This window comes from Condylura cristata, unplaced genomic scaffold (genome assembly GCF_000260355.1).
Source record: "Condylura cristata isolate star-nosed mole 26May11 unplaced genomic scaffold, ConCri1.0 scaffold00032, whole genome shotgun sequence".
Taxonomy (NCBI): domain Eukaryota; kingdom Metazoa; phylum Chordata; class Mammalia; order Eulipotyphla; family Talpidae; genus Condylura; species Condylura cristata.
In genome coordinates, this window is record NW_004567133.1 from 13172983 (window position 1) to 13186044 (window position 13062).

General features: G+C 52.3%; 1 protein-coding gene and 1 long non-coding RNA gene across 5 annotated transcripts in view; one reads left to right on the forward strand and one right to left on the reverse strand.

The window, feature by feature from the left end:
* Positions 1-13050, forward strand: part of LOC105854298 — a 23466-nt gene extending 10416 nt beyond the window's left edge. Inside the window, exons 2-3 of the long non-coding RNA XR_001145982.1 lie at positions 10195-10299; positions 12215-13050. This is a non-coding gene — a long non-coding RNA (uncharacterized LOC105854298). The remainder of the gene's footprint in view (positions 1-10194; positions 10300-12214) is intronic.
* Positions 2227-13062, reverse strand: part of MKL2 (MKL/myocardin-like 2) — a 143439-nt gene continuing 132603 nt past the window's right edge. For 2 of the 4 annotated variants that reach the window (XM_012731932.1, XM_012731933.1), the window contains exons 13-16: positions 11151-11309; positions 10797-10934; positions 8174-8234; positions 2227-6372 (exon numbers count right to left, since the gene is read on the reverse strand). In XM_012731932.1, the coding sequence (XP_012587386.1) occupies positions 5840-6372; positions 8174-8234; positions 10797-10934; positions 11151-11309 (891 nt within the window). In that variant the 3' untranslated portion in view covers positions 2227-5839. Of the gene's footprint in view, positions 6373-7294; positions 8028-8173; positions 8235-10796; positions 10935-11150; positions 11310-13062 lie in introns of those variants that run through there. The other 2 variants (XM_012731934.1, XM_012731935.1) reach the window with 2 other exon arrangements.

The following is a 13062-nucleotide window of genomic DNA, read 5'->3' on the forward strand; positions in this document are numbered from 1 at the left end:
GCTACGGTGGCTGCTGATAGCTGAGAACCAACCTGCTGTGCCACCTGGGGGCGGGGGCTGGATTTTTTTTGTGTATGTGTGGGTGTGTGTGTGTGTGAGTTTGTCCTCTGTTTAGGACACTGAGCCTGTATCAGATGTGTCACCTGCAAATCTTTTCTCCCACTCTGCGGTTGTCGTCATTCTTTGGACTCTACTGTACAGAGGCTTTGGAGCTTGATGTCCCACTTATTTTTCCCTTCTTGCTTGTGCTTTTAAAGTTATGTTTAAGCCAGTCACTGCCAGAGCACGTCAAGGAGCTTTTTCAGTTTCCTTCTCAGACTTTGATGGTTTCAGGCCTTAGGTGTAAGGGTAGAGGCAACTTTTTGTAAGATGTCAGATAGGGCCTCAGTGCTTTTTTTTGCCACGTGGATATTTAGGTAGCGTGCATTTTCCCCACTGTGCATTTTCAGTGGCCTTGTCCAAGGTTAGGCCACGTGTGTGTGGACTTCGGTCTCCTCTTGGGCCATGCGTCTGCAGTACATGCTGCAGCGTGATGCTGTGGCTGGAGCTTAGGAAGTGTGACGCCTGCGGCCCTGTCCTCTCTGAGGCTTCTTGCCCACGTGGGTCTCCGGCTCCACACACGCCTTAGGTTGAGTTTTTCTTTCCGTGAAAAACCCCACTGGAGTTTTGATAAGGCCTCCTGGACTCTCTAGACTGCTGAGGGGAGTCTGGGGACTTTAACCAGGTCGATAATCCTTGTGCAATGAACGTGGACAGTTTTACCATTTGTCATTTTCAGCTGCTTTCATCACTGCCGTACGGTTTCCGGGGTATGCATCATTACCTCCTTGGTTAAATTTATTTCTAAGTATTTATTATTTTTAGCATGTTTGGTCACAGAAATATTGGTCTTTTCTTGAGTTTTTGTTTTCTGGTGTTGGTATTAAGGGAATACTGACCTAATTGATCCACTGACCTCATGGGGCGAACACTTACCTGTTCTTTCAAGACCTGTGAAGGTTTGGCGCTAATTCTTCTTTGGTAGAATTCCGGGGTAAAGCCACCTGGGACCGGGCTTTTTGTTAGTTTTAAAAATTACTGAGTGAGTTTCTTATTTTAGGTCTGTTTATATTTTCTGTGTTTCTTGAAATGGGTTTTCCGTCGTTTGTGACTCCAGGAGTTTGCTCCTCAGCTACCGGCATACCTGCCTTCATGGTGTGCCCTTGCATTGCTTTTTACTTTTAAACGAAACCTCCTTCACACGCGCTGTTTCCAGCCCACAGAGGGAACAAGGCGAGTAAATGAGCCGACCTCCAGCGCTCACAGGGCAGCGTGCTGCCGGGCGCCGTGAAGGGAGCCTGAGGGGCCGCGGGGAGTCTCAGAGGACACGTGGGGCCAGCCGAAGCCCTCGTGACACTTTCTGCAGTCTACCTCCTTTTCTTCCCAGGTGTGTCCGGGCTCTTAAAATTTACATGCGTCCTTACCTGTTTTATATTTGTGGAGAGAAAGGTACGCTGCGTTGTTGCTGGCATCCCCCACGCTGGGGGTGGAGGTTCTTTAGCGCAGACCAGAGCGGGTTGCTGAGGCGACTCACCCCTGCGGTGCTCTGACTGAAAGGCCTGGCTGGTTCCCGCTTCTGCCGCGTGGGCGTGCGGGGCCCCTGGAGGTCTCTGCAGAGGGGTCGGGCTGGGGTTACCTAGTGCAGGCCGCACCGGACGCCCTCTCCCCTTCCACCGGGTAAAGAGGACCTGAAGTCCTGGGGAAGCCGCCCCTCGTCGCCACAGTGTGTGGGCTGAGGGACACCCTGGCCCTGGCCAGGCAGGTCTGGCGGGGGAGGAGGCGCCCTCAGTGGCAGCCCAGCCTGTCTTGCCCAGCAGGGAGCCAGGCAGGATGGACCCTGGGAGGGGAGGCAGGAACCCCTGATGCAAGGAGGCGTTACCCGGCCTGCTGGCGAGCTGGCGGGTGGCTCGTTCGCCACACTCGGGGTGAGCCAGCTTCGCCGTGGGGTGTGGACAGCAGTCTGCTTTGGAGGTCTGCGTGCCATCACTGGGGTCTCCACACGTCTAAGGACAGACAGCTTCTGCTTGGTGTCCCATGGACCTGTCTGGGCGAGGGCCGCGCCTGAGGTGTGAGGCCTCAGGGGCTCTGGGGGCTGTGTCAAAGGAGGTGCCTCGGGCCCGGGTCTGCCTGCTTCCCTGCCCAGAGCAGTGGGCTGTTCTCAGATAGCAAGCACCATAATACATCAAAATGTTTTTATTTGAGACACAAAAATGCAAAATTGCTGAGATTATCAAACATTTCCCGATCAGCTACAATACTGCCACTATGTACAAAAGATCCGATGATAAATGTGCACACATATAAAATACAGTATGCGTTGCCTATGTACAGCACATGTGCAAAACGCAGGCCGTCCAAACATGATATGGAATTGGTTTCAGGGGTGCAAACAGCAAATACAAAGGCATCATGGTTCTTCTTTTAAAAAACAACATAAAGGCAACACATGAACGGCCCCCGACTGCCGGGGCGCTTCAGCAAGCAGGGCTCTGCAGGTTGGTGTCTTTCTCCTTTTTTCCATAAAGTGAGATGCTGAGACATAATGTGACAATGAAAATAAGAAGAAAACACCCATCACGTTGCATTTCTATTGCAAGCAAGAAAGTCATTTGTAGGTAGAAAGGAAAAAAACTCTGTATTACTACTAAATACGTATTCTTCTTAAACCAACAAATCTATACTATTTTACATAAAAACAATAGAGAAATATCTACATCTTTGTGAAAATTATAACCTTAAGTGGAGAATACCTTTTTGGGATTTTTGAGATCTCTTTAGTCTCACATTTTAAATACAAAGTGCCGTCTTTTGGCAAATACTTGGCAATGCCTTTGGTTCCTTAAAGCGAGTTTGCATTACTGTTGGTTATGGGAGGTTAAGTACTTCTGGTCGATCCTGAACCCTCTAAATGTTTCCTTCCACCTAACTAGCAAGTGTCTTTACAGCACAATGCAGAGGTAATTGTTAGGAGTCTCGGTGCTTCTGCGACCTTGGTTAAAGCTTTGTCTGAGTAGTTGGCACAGAGCTCTGCCACACAGCAGCGGGCGGTCTCGCCAGTGACCGGCCTGCTGGGCTCCGGCAGCGCGCGCGGCCCGAGCCGCCCGCCGCCACGCGACGCGCCTCTGCCCCGGCTCGCGAGCTGAGTGCCGGCGGCCCAGGGCGCTCTGTAAACATGTGCAGCTTTTCTGGATCACAGGCCTCGCGTGGAGAGCAGGCGGAAACCTTCCGGGGGGAGGGCAGGGGCCAGCTCGTGGCCAGGCGGCCCCTGCACGACGCGTGCCGCAGAAAGGTCACTGAATACTAAGTCGCTGGAGGCTTGACCCAGGGGAAACTGTTACTAACTCACGTTTTTTCCAGTTTTGACAGAAGTCTCGCCGCAGACGCGCCCCAGACACACGCTGCGGCGCCTGCGCGCCCTTCCAGTGGCCGCGCCGGCCTCGTGGGCGGTGTCCGGGTGCCCTCGGCACAGGGGGCGCCTCTGCAGCGGACACCCGATAGCTGTTCGCTCTAAACGGCTGCGCCGAGGCCAGGGGCTGCGCGCCCGCCCAACGTAGGGGGCTCGGCGGGAAGCTCCGTGGCCTGGAATGATCTTGGTGGGGTGGGGGGCGGGGGGCAGAGGAAGCCTGAGTCAGCGTGGGTAGGCGGTGGGCAGCCGGCGTCAGCACAGCTCAGGGCGTCGCCTCGCTCCCCGCCGCCCGGGACAGGCCGCACTGGCCCCACTGTCCCGTCCTGAGCTGCAGTGACCCCTGCCGCGGGGCTGGTTCTGGGGCTGCGGAGCGGTGCGGGTTTTAGAAAGCAAATTTAAGTAAGATCGCTTTAGTGAAGAAGTATCTGAGCCAGCGGTGCCTCGAACTCAGAACCCTTCTCTGTACAGGCGTGGGCACTGCGCGTGGCCCCCACGGCTCAGGAAAGCTGTTGGCAGGCCCAAGGCCGCCCGGGGTCCTGCTCGTGCCGTCCATGCACACGGACATGTCTTGTGTTTCAGGGACACTCAGGGACCCAAGGCTGGAGGTGAGTCCACGCGCTCTGGGAGCTAGTGCTTCTCTTGGCAATGTGACATGTGCATGGCCGCTCGGGACAGCGCCCCTGGGAGCCGTGCACCCCGCCCTTTCATGGCCGTGAAGCTCGCCCCAGTCACAAGCCCCCTAGTGCTGACGTCCTACGCACCGATTAGGGCAGAGGAGCCCTCTGGGGGTGTCGCGTGCGCCGTGTCCTGGTGCCGAGGACGTGCTGGTCCCTACTGGTCTGGACACACGTGTGAGCGCCTCGCCACAGGCAGGCAGCCCGTGCAGGGCTGTGTGGATTTTTGGAGCACAACTGTCCTGCAATACTTTTCAAACCTGATTTTGGAAAAGCAAGCAGGGTCCTGAGGGCTAAGGAAAGAGCCTGTGTACACAGCGCAGGAGGTGGGGACAGAACGCCGTCCAGCCGTGCAGGTGGCTGCCGGCCCGCTGGGCCTGGGATCGAGCACCCCCCTCCCGCCGGGAAGTGCTGGTACTGGGGCTCCAGTGAGGTGACTGAATTCCGGGAAGGCGGACTCAGACGTGCAGTACAACTTACAGACTGATCCACACCCGAGTGAAGACCAGCTCTGAGGCAAAACGCAAACCCAGAAACCTTCCGTGAGCGGAGCAGCCTGCCCTGGGGAGGGGTGTGACGTGTGGTTCAGTAAGAGCCTCCACACCTCTTTGGAGGGTTTTCGGGTTATTTACACTTTGCATCTACCAATAACTAGCAAATAACTAGCTTGAAGTAACTTTGGAAATCCTGTGACGGTTGGCATTTTAGCAAATTCTTAAATCACTGAATAGATTTAATTCTCAAATTGATCATGTTTTCTACATAAGAAACTAATAAAACCTCCAGTTTTTCAACCTCAGGCCTGACGATGCAGTGAGAATTTCGTGTGACGTCCAGTTACGAGCGGCGCCGGCGGCTGACCTGGCGCGCACGGGAAGGTGCTGGGTCCAGTCTCCTGCCCGCTCCCCTCACTCACCAGCTCAGATGTTTTGCGCTAAAGCCTTTTTCTTGGTTCTTTGAGATGGGTCTGGTTACCTGAAAGTCAGCGATTATTCAGATGCAGAAACACACATGGCTCAAGGACTCAAGGTACCCCGAGGCAGCGGACACCCCACCCTGAGAGGCCATGCGGGCACGGGCAGAGCCCACAGGGGTCTGCTGTCCACAGCTGCTTACAGTGGGCTGGTTACGACAGTGTTTTTGTCTGGTTATGGTCAAAATTTAAAAATGTTAAAGCAAGACTCCAAAAATCACAAACTATGACACGAAAAATCACATAGGTTTCGACAGGGAACCAGACCGCTGTATGCTGTGGCCGCTCTGGCCGGTGCCTGCACAGCCTCCGAGCCCCGCAGCGCGACAGTGACCCCTCCCCCCGGCATTGTTTGCGTGGAGCTGACGATCACTCATTTGGGGTCTAAAGTGCCCACAGAGGTTCAAGGGCAGTTGGTTACCCGGGAATTCTCGTGCCGCTCTCCTGCACATGCTACTCTTCTCTGTGTAAAGGTGCTTCTCATTTGTTCGTTACTGGCGTCTGGAGAAACACATGAGGCTCCTCGGACACGTGATCTTTCAGAAGGCCCTGGCGCTGTTAAATTGTAGGATCCACTGCAGGTTGCGATGATGTGTCTCCAAACGGGGCTTCCAGGGTGACGGCTGTCCATTCTGACAACCTATTTTAATTGCAACAATGCAACTATGGGTCTGTCTCTAAAAACTGACTTTTTAGAGTCCTCTTCCTCTTAAACCTCGTGAACTCTGACATCAGAAATCTGTGTGTTTAGTCCCACGGCAACGGCAGGTCTTGTGGGTCTAGAAACTCCGCGGAGAACACGCTGGGCGCAGTGGTGCTGAGCGGCGTGAGTCCTGACGAGTTGGGCATGGTGAGGTCTAACCACTCCATGTTGTCCAGGTTTGAGTCAGAGAGGTCAAGCGAGATGCAGGGAGTGCTTGCAGCAAACTGGGTCTCGGACGTCTCCATGGGTGACTGGGAGTGGTCCAGCACGCCGGGGTGACCCAGCAGGTCGCTGTGGAGATCCTCCATCAGGGAGAAGGGGACGCGGTCTTCACTACCACCGGGGAGCGGAGCGATTTCGTTGGCTGAAGGCAAAGTTCCGTCCAGAAAGGCTTCCAGCTGGTTCTCTAGGCTGGCAGAGAGACTGCTCATAGGTTCTAAGGATATGGGCGGGGCCATCTGGACCTGGGGTGGTGGCCGGGACACTGCTGTGTTGACAGGCATGGTGGTGATGCTGGCGGTCACTGGTCTCATCTTGGAAATAGGAGAAGGCTCTTCTTTTATGGGGAGGGAAATCTCTGCAAAACAATTCAAGTGATTAGTAGGTAATGACACACCACTTAGAGCGATTCTGTGGCCAGGTACAGTCCGTGGTAGCCTCGAGGATGAGGATTCACGTTAAACATGATATTCTGATGGTTTCAGTACTCTCACTTAAAGGAAGCATTAAAGGCAGTGGCGCGCTCCAGGTGGAGTGCTTCTAGATCAGTTGATCTTTGGGTCCTTCAGTCATGACAGGCTCGAGACAGGGCTGGTGTCATCTCCTGCCCGGACCTGCGGCCACAGCTGCTCCCACCGCTATAGTGAAGGCCGAGCTGGCATTGGGCGTCACTGCTCTGGAAAGGCACCTCGCCATCCTGTCTTCCTGAGCCACAGCTAACGTGTGGCTCTTTAAGCGTCAGGATGAGGCGTTTACATTTTTTTTTTTTTTTTTTTTACTTTATATATGATAGCTCGAGATTTGGTGACCACCTCAACAAGCACCAGCTCAAATAGCAGAGTACTGGACTATTTGCTAGAGACCAATGTCCATGTAGCTACATATCTTGAATAAGGTGTCTTTTTTACTCTTGTATCTGATTTCACTTACATGCACATGTAATAGGAAGAATGGGTTTTATCACAGCTCTTACAACTCCAGTCATTGGGATAGAAAACAGGAGGAAGAAAGACTGAGGTCTTGCTTCCCACGGGGACTCGCCAGCAGTGTGTACCTGCAGTCCACTCTAGAATTGTTGCAGACTTCGAGGTCAGTCTAAGTAGCCAGGCTTAACTACTCAAACCTCTGTTCTCGTTAATGCTGGTACGCGAAATAACATACTCATTGGACTCTGGCATACAAAAATCATTCCTTGTAGAGAATATTTGGTGACTGTCACATTTTAATTCCCAAAGTTTGGCTTTTCTTTATTTTCACCATATTTGGGAAAAGCAGTTTATTTCTGTCTCTTAAATTCTGACCATGGATGTCTTATTTTTAAAATTTTCATAGTTAAGATATATCGTGAATTTAGATTCTTCTGCAAGGCTAATGTAGTTACCAGCAAAAAACAAACAACACCAAAAAAAAAACAAAAAAAAACCACGCTGCTATTTACACATGTAGATCTGTACTCAATTATCAACAATTTTCTGCATTCTGCCAAAATTACGACAAGATCATTAACCTCAAAATCCAGTCATGTCTGCTGTTGCATGGAGAAATTTTGGTCACTTTAAAACAAACCCTTTTTTCAGGGATATTTTACAAAACTGTAAACTACTACAAAATACCATTTACATTTTGAGATAGTGATGTTAGACTTATTTTTAAGATGTTAACTGAGGTGAAGATACTTGTCTGAGATGAAGTGACAGGCCCCAGAGGCTCTGTTCACTTAACACTTACCATTACCGCTTAGATTGGATTCTGCTGGTTTCAATTTGTATAGAAAGTGCTTCAGAATTGCCTTTGAATTTTCAGAGTCACTAGAGCCCAAGTGAGGTACCTAGGCTGTCAGAACGGGAATGTTTTCATCCCATCGCGATGGCTGACAGACGTGGAATTTAAGTCTGGCCAGCCTGAGGTGGTCTGTCTGTCGCAGCAGGGGCACCCTTCTATGGTACATCTGGCAGGACTGTTTTTCACTGAGTCAGTGGCTTTCGTCTGCTTACAACACCTTGCTGTAGTAGCCTAAACTTAACAGACTCTAAATTAGTAAGTTTAGTGAGGTTAGGAGAGAACGGTCCACGGCACCCGGAAATGCTGTGAGCTCCGGGGGGATGCATCCGGGACTCGGGGTCGCTCTCGCCGCCCAGAGTGGTGTGACCCTGACCTACCTCCACTCTTAATGAGGATATCGAAGAGGTCGTCCATCTGCTGACTGTGTGCGTTGGAAATCTGCGACAGAGGAGAATACAGTAAGTTTCCTTTCATCTACAAACTGAGACTTCAAGCCGCCTGGGGCTCGGCCATTTTCCCGCAGTGTCGCAGCTGGTTAGTCCAGCCACAGTGACAGGAGGGGCCTGGGCTCCTAGTAAGGACACATCCCTGCCCCTTAGGGTGTTTTAAATTTGTTCCAGTAAAAACCACAGTGTGTCGAAGGAACCAGAGTGGACTCTCAGCTTACAGAGTCCGTGACATCCCGTAAGCTGCATCACACAACTGGGTGACTTTCAGCAAGTGGACACGCCTGACTGTCACCAAAGCCACTGATGGCCGGTCATTGCCCCTCACGTTAGCTCGCCCCTCTTGTGCTGATTCCTTCAGCCCCAGGCCACCCAGCGGCCGGTCATTCCGCTACACATTGACATTTTCCAGGTAGTCGTGGACACGCCCAGCGTGTGCTTGTTTTGGGGTGGAGGGGGCTACTTTCTTCAACACCCTAACTTTGAAATTTGTCCACACCTGCACCGCACACCTTAGGAGCAACCCGTATTGCTCTGTATGGGAACTCCAGGGGGTCATAACAAAGCCGGATGTTGGTGTGTCAGTCCAGCAGGGGTGGAGGAGCGGCAGCCTCCTTTACGGGGGGGGGGGGGGGGGGGGCGGGGGGGGCCTGTCTGGCTCTGGCCTGGTGGTTACAGCGTCCTGCACGGACTTGCCGGCACCCTTGTCTCCAGCCCACCCGGGCTCCAAACCCTAATCTCTTGCAGTGTGAGGGTCGGGACTTCCGGACGGCTGGCCAGGGCAGCCCCAGCCTTGCGCAAGCCCAGGTCCAGCCGGGCAGCCTGGCCTTCTGCCCATCCTGACGACGGTGGCGTTCCATCACATTTTTACCTCCACTAGTGTGTTCGATGGTTTCGGCTTAGCTCACCTGTACTTTGTTCCTCCTTTCCTGACCTTGAACACAGCTGTTTTCAAATCCTGGCAAACTGTTCCTTTGTGTCCTTTTTAGTCGTTACACAATACACAGCCTTACTTTTCCATCGGCCCTGAACTCGATGCAGGCGGGAGGCTTCCGTCATCCGCCTTTCTCAGACGGTTTCACCTGCCTTGCTCGCAAGGGCCTATCTCACGCCTGCCAGGCTGTGTGCATCTTATCACTCCCCCTCTCACCGGAGGCTAGTGACTTATCAAGGTCACTGATTTTCTTCATTTTGCCATCTCCATCCAATCTACTAAACTTCTTTTCACTTCAGATGTTGTATTTTTTTAGTTCAGAATTTCCATTTTGTTCTTTAGAAAGAACATTTTTATATTTGTATCACTGGGGATAGTTGTGCAAAAACGCTGACAGCTGGGTTGCCCAGCAGACTCTAACTCCCTAACCCATCTTACTGTTTGTTTCTTTCTCTCAAATGTGCATGTTTGGGGGGACCTGTGCTTAGCAGGCAGTTAAACTCGCTGGGACCGCACAGAAGTGCCAATCTCCGTTGGGGTCTTCTGTCTTCGGCTTAGCTGCTGCCCCTGCTGCATGCCTAGAGCAGAAGTAACGAAAGAGGGGAGGCGCCCCATGGCGCCCTTCTCTGGCTCGGACCAGAACGCCGCTCCTGTGCATGGCTATGTAGCTGCTTCCAGTACTGGGAACAGACTGTGCAGCTGTCACTGGAGGGGGCTTTGAGCAGGAACTGGAAGTCTGGTGTTCAAACGAGGAGCTGCTGAGAGCTCCAGGAACTGGGGGTTTCATACACATGCACTCAGGCTTCCAGTGCCACTACTGACGGAACCAGTATTGAACGTGGCTCCCTTTCTATTTTCTAAGACCTTGTGGTGTAGTTTATTTCCTCTCTGCTCCCATGTGAAGAGAGGATGCTACTTCTGAAAGACCTCTGGGGGGACATTCTAGTCAGCACCATTTATTTCAACTCCTTTTGCAAATATTTAAATCTGTTTCTGAGCTTTGGTTTTTCCCTCACAGATAATGGTCCCTGCTGAGCCTGGAACGGTCCCTGCTCTTGGCACCAAGGACTGGAGGAAGCACACGGTAACTGCATGCTCCTCAAGAGACCCCCCCACACCCTGGGTGAGCGTGCAGCTCCTCCCGGGCTGGGGGGCGGGCTGAGGCTAGGGTTCGGCCAGGAGAGGGTGTGACAAGGCTCTGTGCCAGGAATGCCAGCTTCCCCCACTCCTTAGAATAGGCGTGGCCCCTCCAGCTTCACCAGTGCAGGGAGGAAGCTCAGGGAGGTGACATGCACGCCGAGGCCTGAACCGTCTGAAGGACAGCAGGAGGACAAGGGCCAACATGATGCTGACCTGGGAGGTGGTGGCTTTAGAAAGAGGACTTGCACTGGTCATGGTCACCTCTAGCCCTAATGCAACCCATATTCTGGTCCCAGAGCAAATGTCGGGAGAGAAACTCTGCTTTTCTGAGTAATGGTCAAATCATCAGTGAATACTTAAAAACCATTTCTGGGGCAAACAAGGCTCCGAGCCATTAAAATTTGTTTTTCTATTAAGCACGTTCACTGTAGACGAGGGATTTGTTTTGCAGATGACAGGCCAAGTGCAGGCCCCACTCACCTCTGGAAGGGAGGGCTGGGCACTGCACGTCTGCTTGATGGCCTCCTCGTAGCGCGGAGGGTCTTTTGTCTTGGTGACCGGGCTCCCAAACAGGGAATGCTGGACAATGAACTGTTGGGGCGGAGGTGGGGAGCTCGGCTGTGGGAGACAGGACAGCGCACGTCAGTGCTGGCCTCTCACGTGGCCCGGGCCAGGCCGGGGAGAAGGGTCGCTGCCCCCTGGTGCCAGCCCAGCTGCCCTAAATCGTCGTGATGTTTTTAGCCCATCACCGCCGACAGTCGTAGGTCTAAAGCAGACGTCCGGCTGACACTACCCAGCAAGCGCGCCAGGGGCCAGTGATCGCCACAGGGTTACCTTTGGGGGCGTGTTGGGGCCGTTTTGCAGGGCCGGGAGGGCGGCATTTCGGGTCTGAAGCACACTGGGGGATGTCTTGTTGATGAAGGGCTGCTGGACCCCTGGAGCAGGCGGCCTCTGGTACGGGAGGACTGTGTTTGATGATGAGTTTGTGAAAACCTACAGTGGTAAATATTTCCCATCAATTTCTACTTTTGTTCCTGATAAAGAAAATCATATTCAGAGCAGGGGTCAGAACTTTGTCGCTGGCATGAACAGTGCAGGCCCGTCCCCTACCCTGGGGCCCGTGTGACGGCAGCAAAGCTAAAGAAGGCGGCCTCCTGACTGCCCTCTCGGGGGTGGGGGGGTGCGTCATCTCCCCTGGGCCTCAGCGTTCACGAAGCTAGTCGTCCCGAGCTGCCTTCCTTGTAAATTTGGGACCTCTCAGAGTTAATATAGTCCAAAATAAACTCTCCCCTTTCCTCCCACAACCCCCAGGCTTCAGAGAAGAGAACTCTTGCTTGCATCTCTCCTGCACCTTGGCTCGATGGAGTCGTGTCTCTGACATGCTCCTGAATCAGGCCTCTGCTCTGGGCCGCGAGCCCCCCGACTGGCCTGCCGACCCTAGCGGTGGCTCCGGGCTAAGGCGGCGCGGGAGCCTTCTCGCTGCCTGGCTCCCTCCCTCCCCTGCCCGAGAGGCTGTGCTGTGCTTCCGTTTCTAGCTGAAATCCTTGCAGGCCCTTTCTGTAATGCTGTCTTCTTCCTGCCAGGCAGAGTTTTTTCCTATGGAAATCCAAAGTGTTCTGTTTAGCTTCCACCAGGAGCCAGAGAGGTTGTGGGGCCTTTTGCACAATATATGGCTTCTGCTGATATTCTAACTGTAATTCATAGAACTGGTTTGCTCATAAAAATATTCCTTGTACTTTACTAACAATGATTCTGAAAAACTCCTGTTCCCCCCCCAATTTGTATGGTAACTAAAAAGTATTTAAGTGGAAGTCTGTGCATCTACTGATACAGGCCACCTATACAGATACTACGGTTGCTGAGAAAGTATTTTTTTTTTTTTGTTTCCTCCACAACAGCATATGCTCATACCATGTCTCTGTCAGAAAGTAAAAATCGAACCCAAAGAAGCTTGAGACGTGCTCCCTTGTGGACTGCGGGGCTGGGACCAAGCCCTAGTCTCTCACGTGCACCTGCTTATCCCGTGGACGCCTTTGAATAAGCTGAACTTTGTTATAATTGGGGAGAGAATTGCTTCCTTTCAAGACTCTGACACTCAGCAAATAAACCTCATTCCCTGCCTCTGTGTTTGTCTCGTCTGAACATTCCTGCACGGAAATGTCTGCCCAAAGCATGCTGCTCCCCGCACTTCGCAGGGAGACGCCCAGGGACTTGTGCCTGCGGCACTTGCTGACCTGGGCGGTGTCTGTCTCTCCGGGGCACCTTGGTCCAGCTACACACACCTAGTTTCCTTTCATATTGAAAATCAAAATTCTAGAACTAGCATCCTCAAGGTTTAAGAGTATTAAGATACAGTTGTGAGGCCTTGAGATTTTTCTAGCAAGGACATGCAATATAGCGCCACCTACTGGTTAACAGGGCTTTCTGGGTTACTTTTTGGGGCCACTTAGAATTTTTGATAGAGAATGGTATAGAGGACACAGAGCCCTAGATCAAAAGTCCTCTTAAAGAAGAAATTGCAGAGGAGTAACGTGAATTGTAGGTTAAGACTTGGGAAGTGGTGAGCCAGAATGACAAGCTGACCTAGGCCTCTGTATTAGAGCAAACCTTAAAAATGTATCTGAAGATCTTAAACATGTCAGAGATTATCTTTTTAATCTTGAAATATCTTTTCCCTGACAAAATGGTGAACTTGGGAAGAAACTTTAGATTCTATAAAGGTTAAAAAATCACTTTGGGGGCCCTC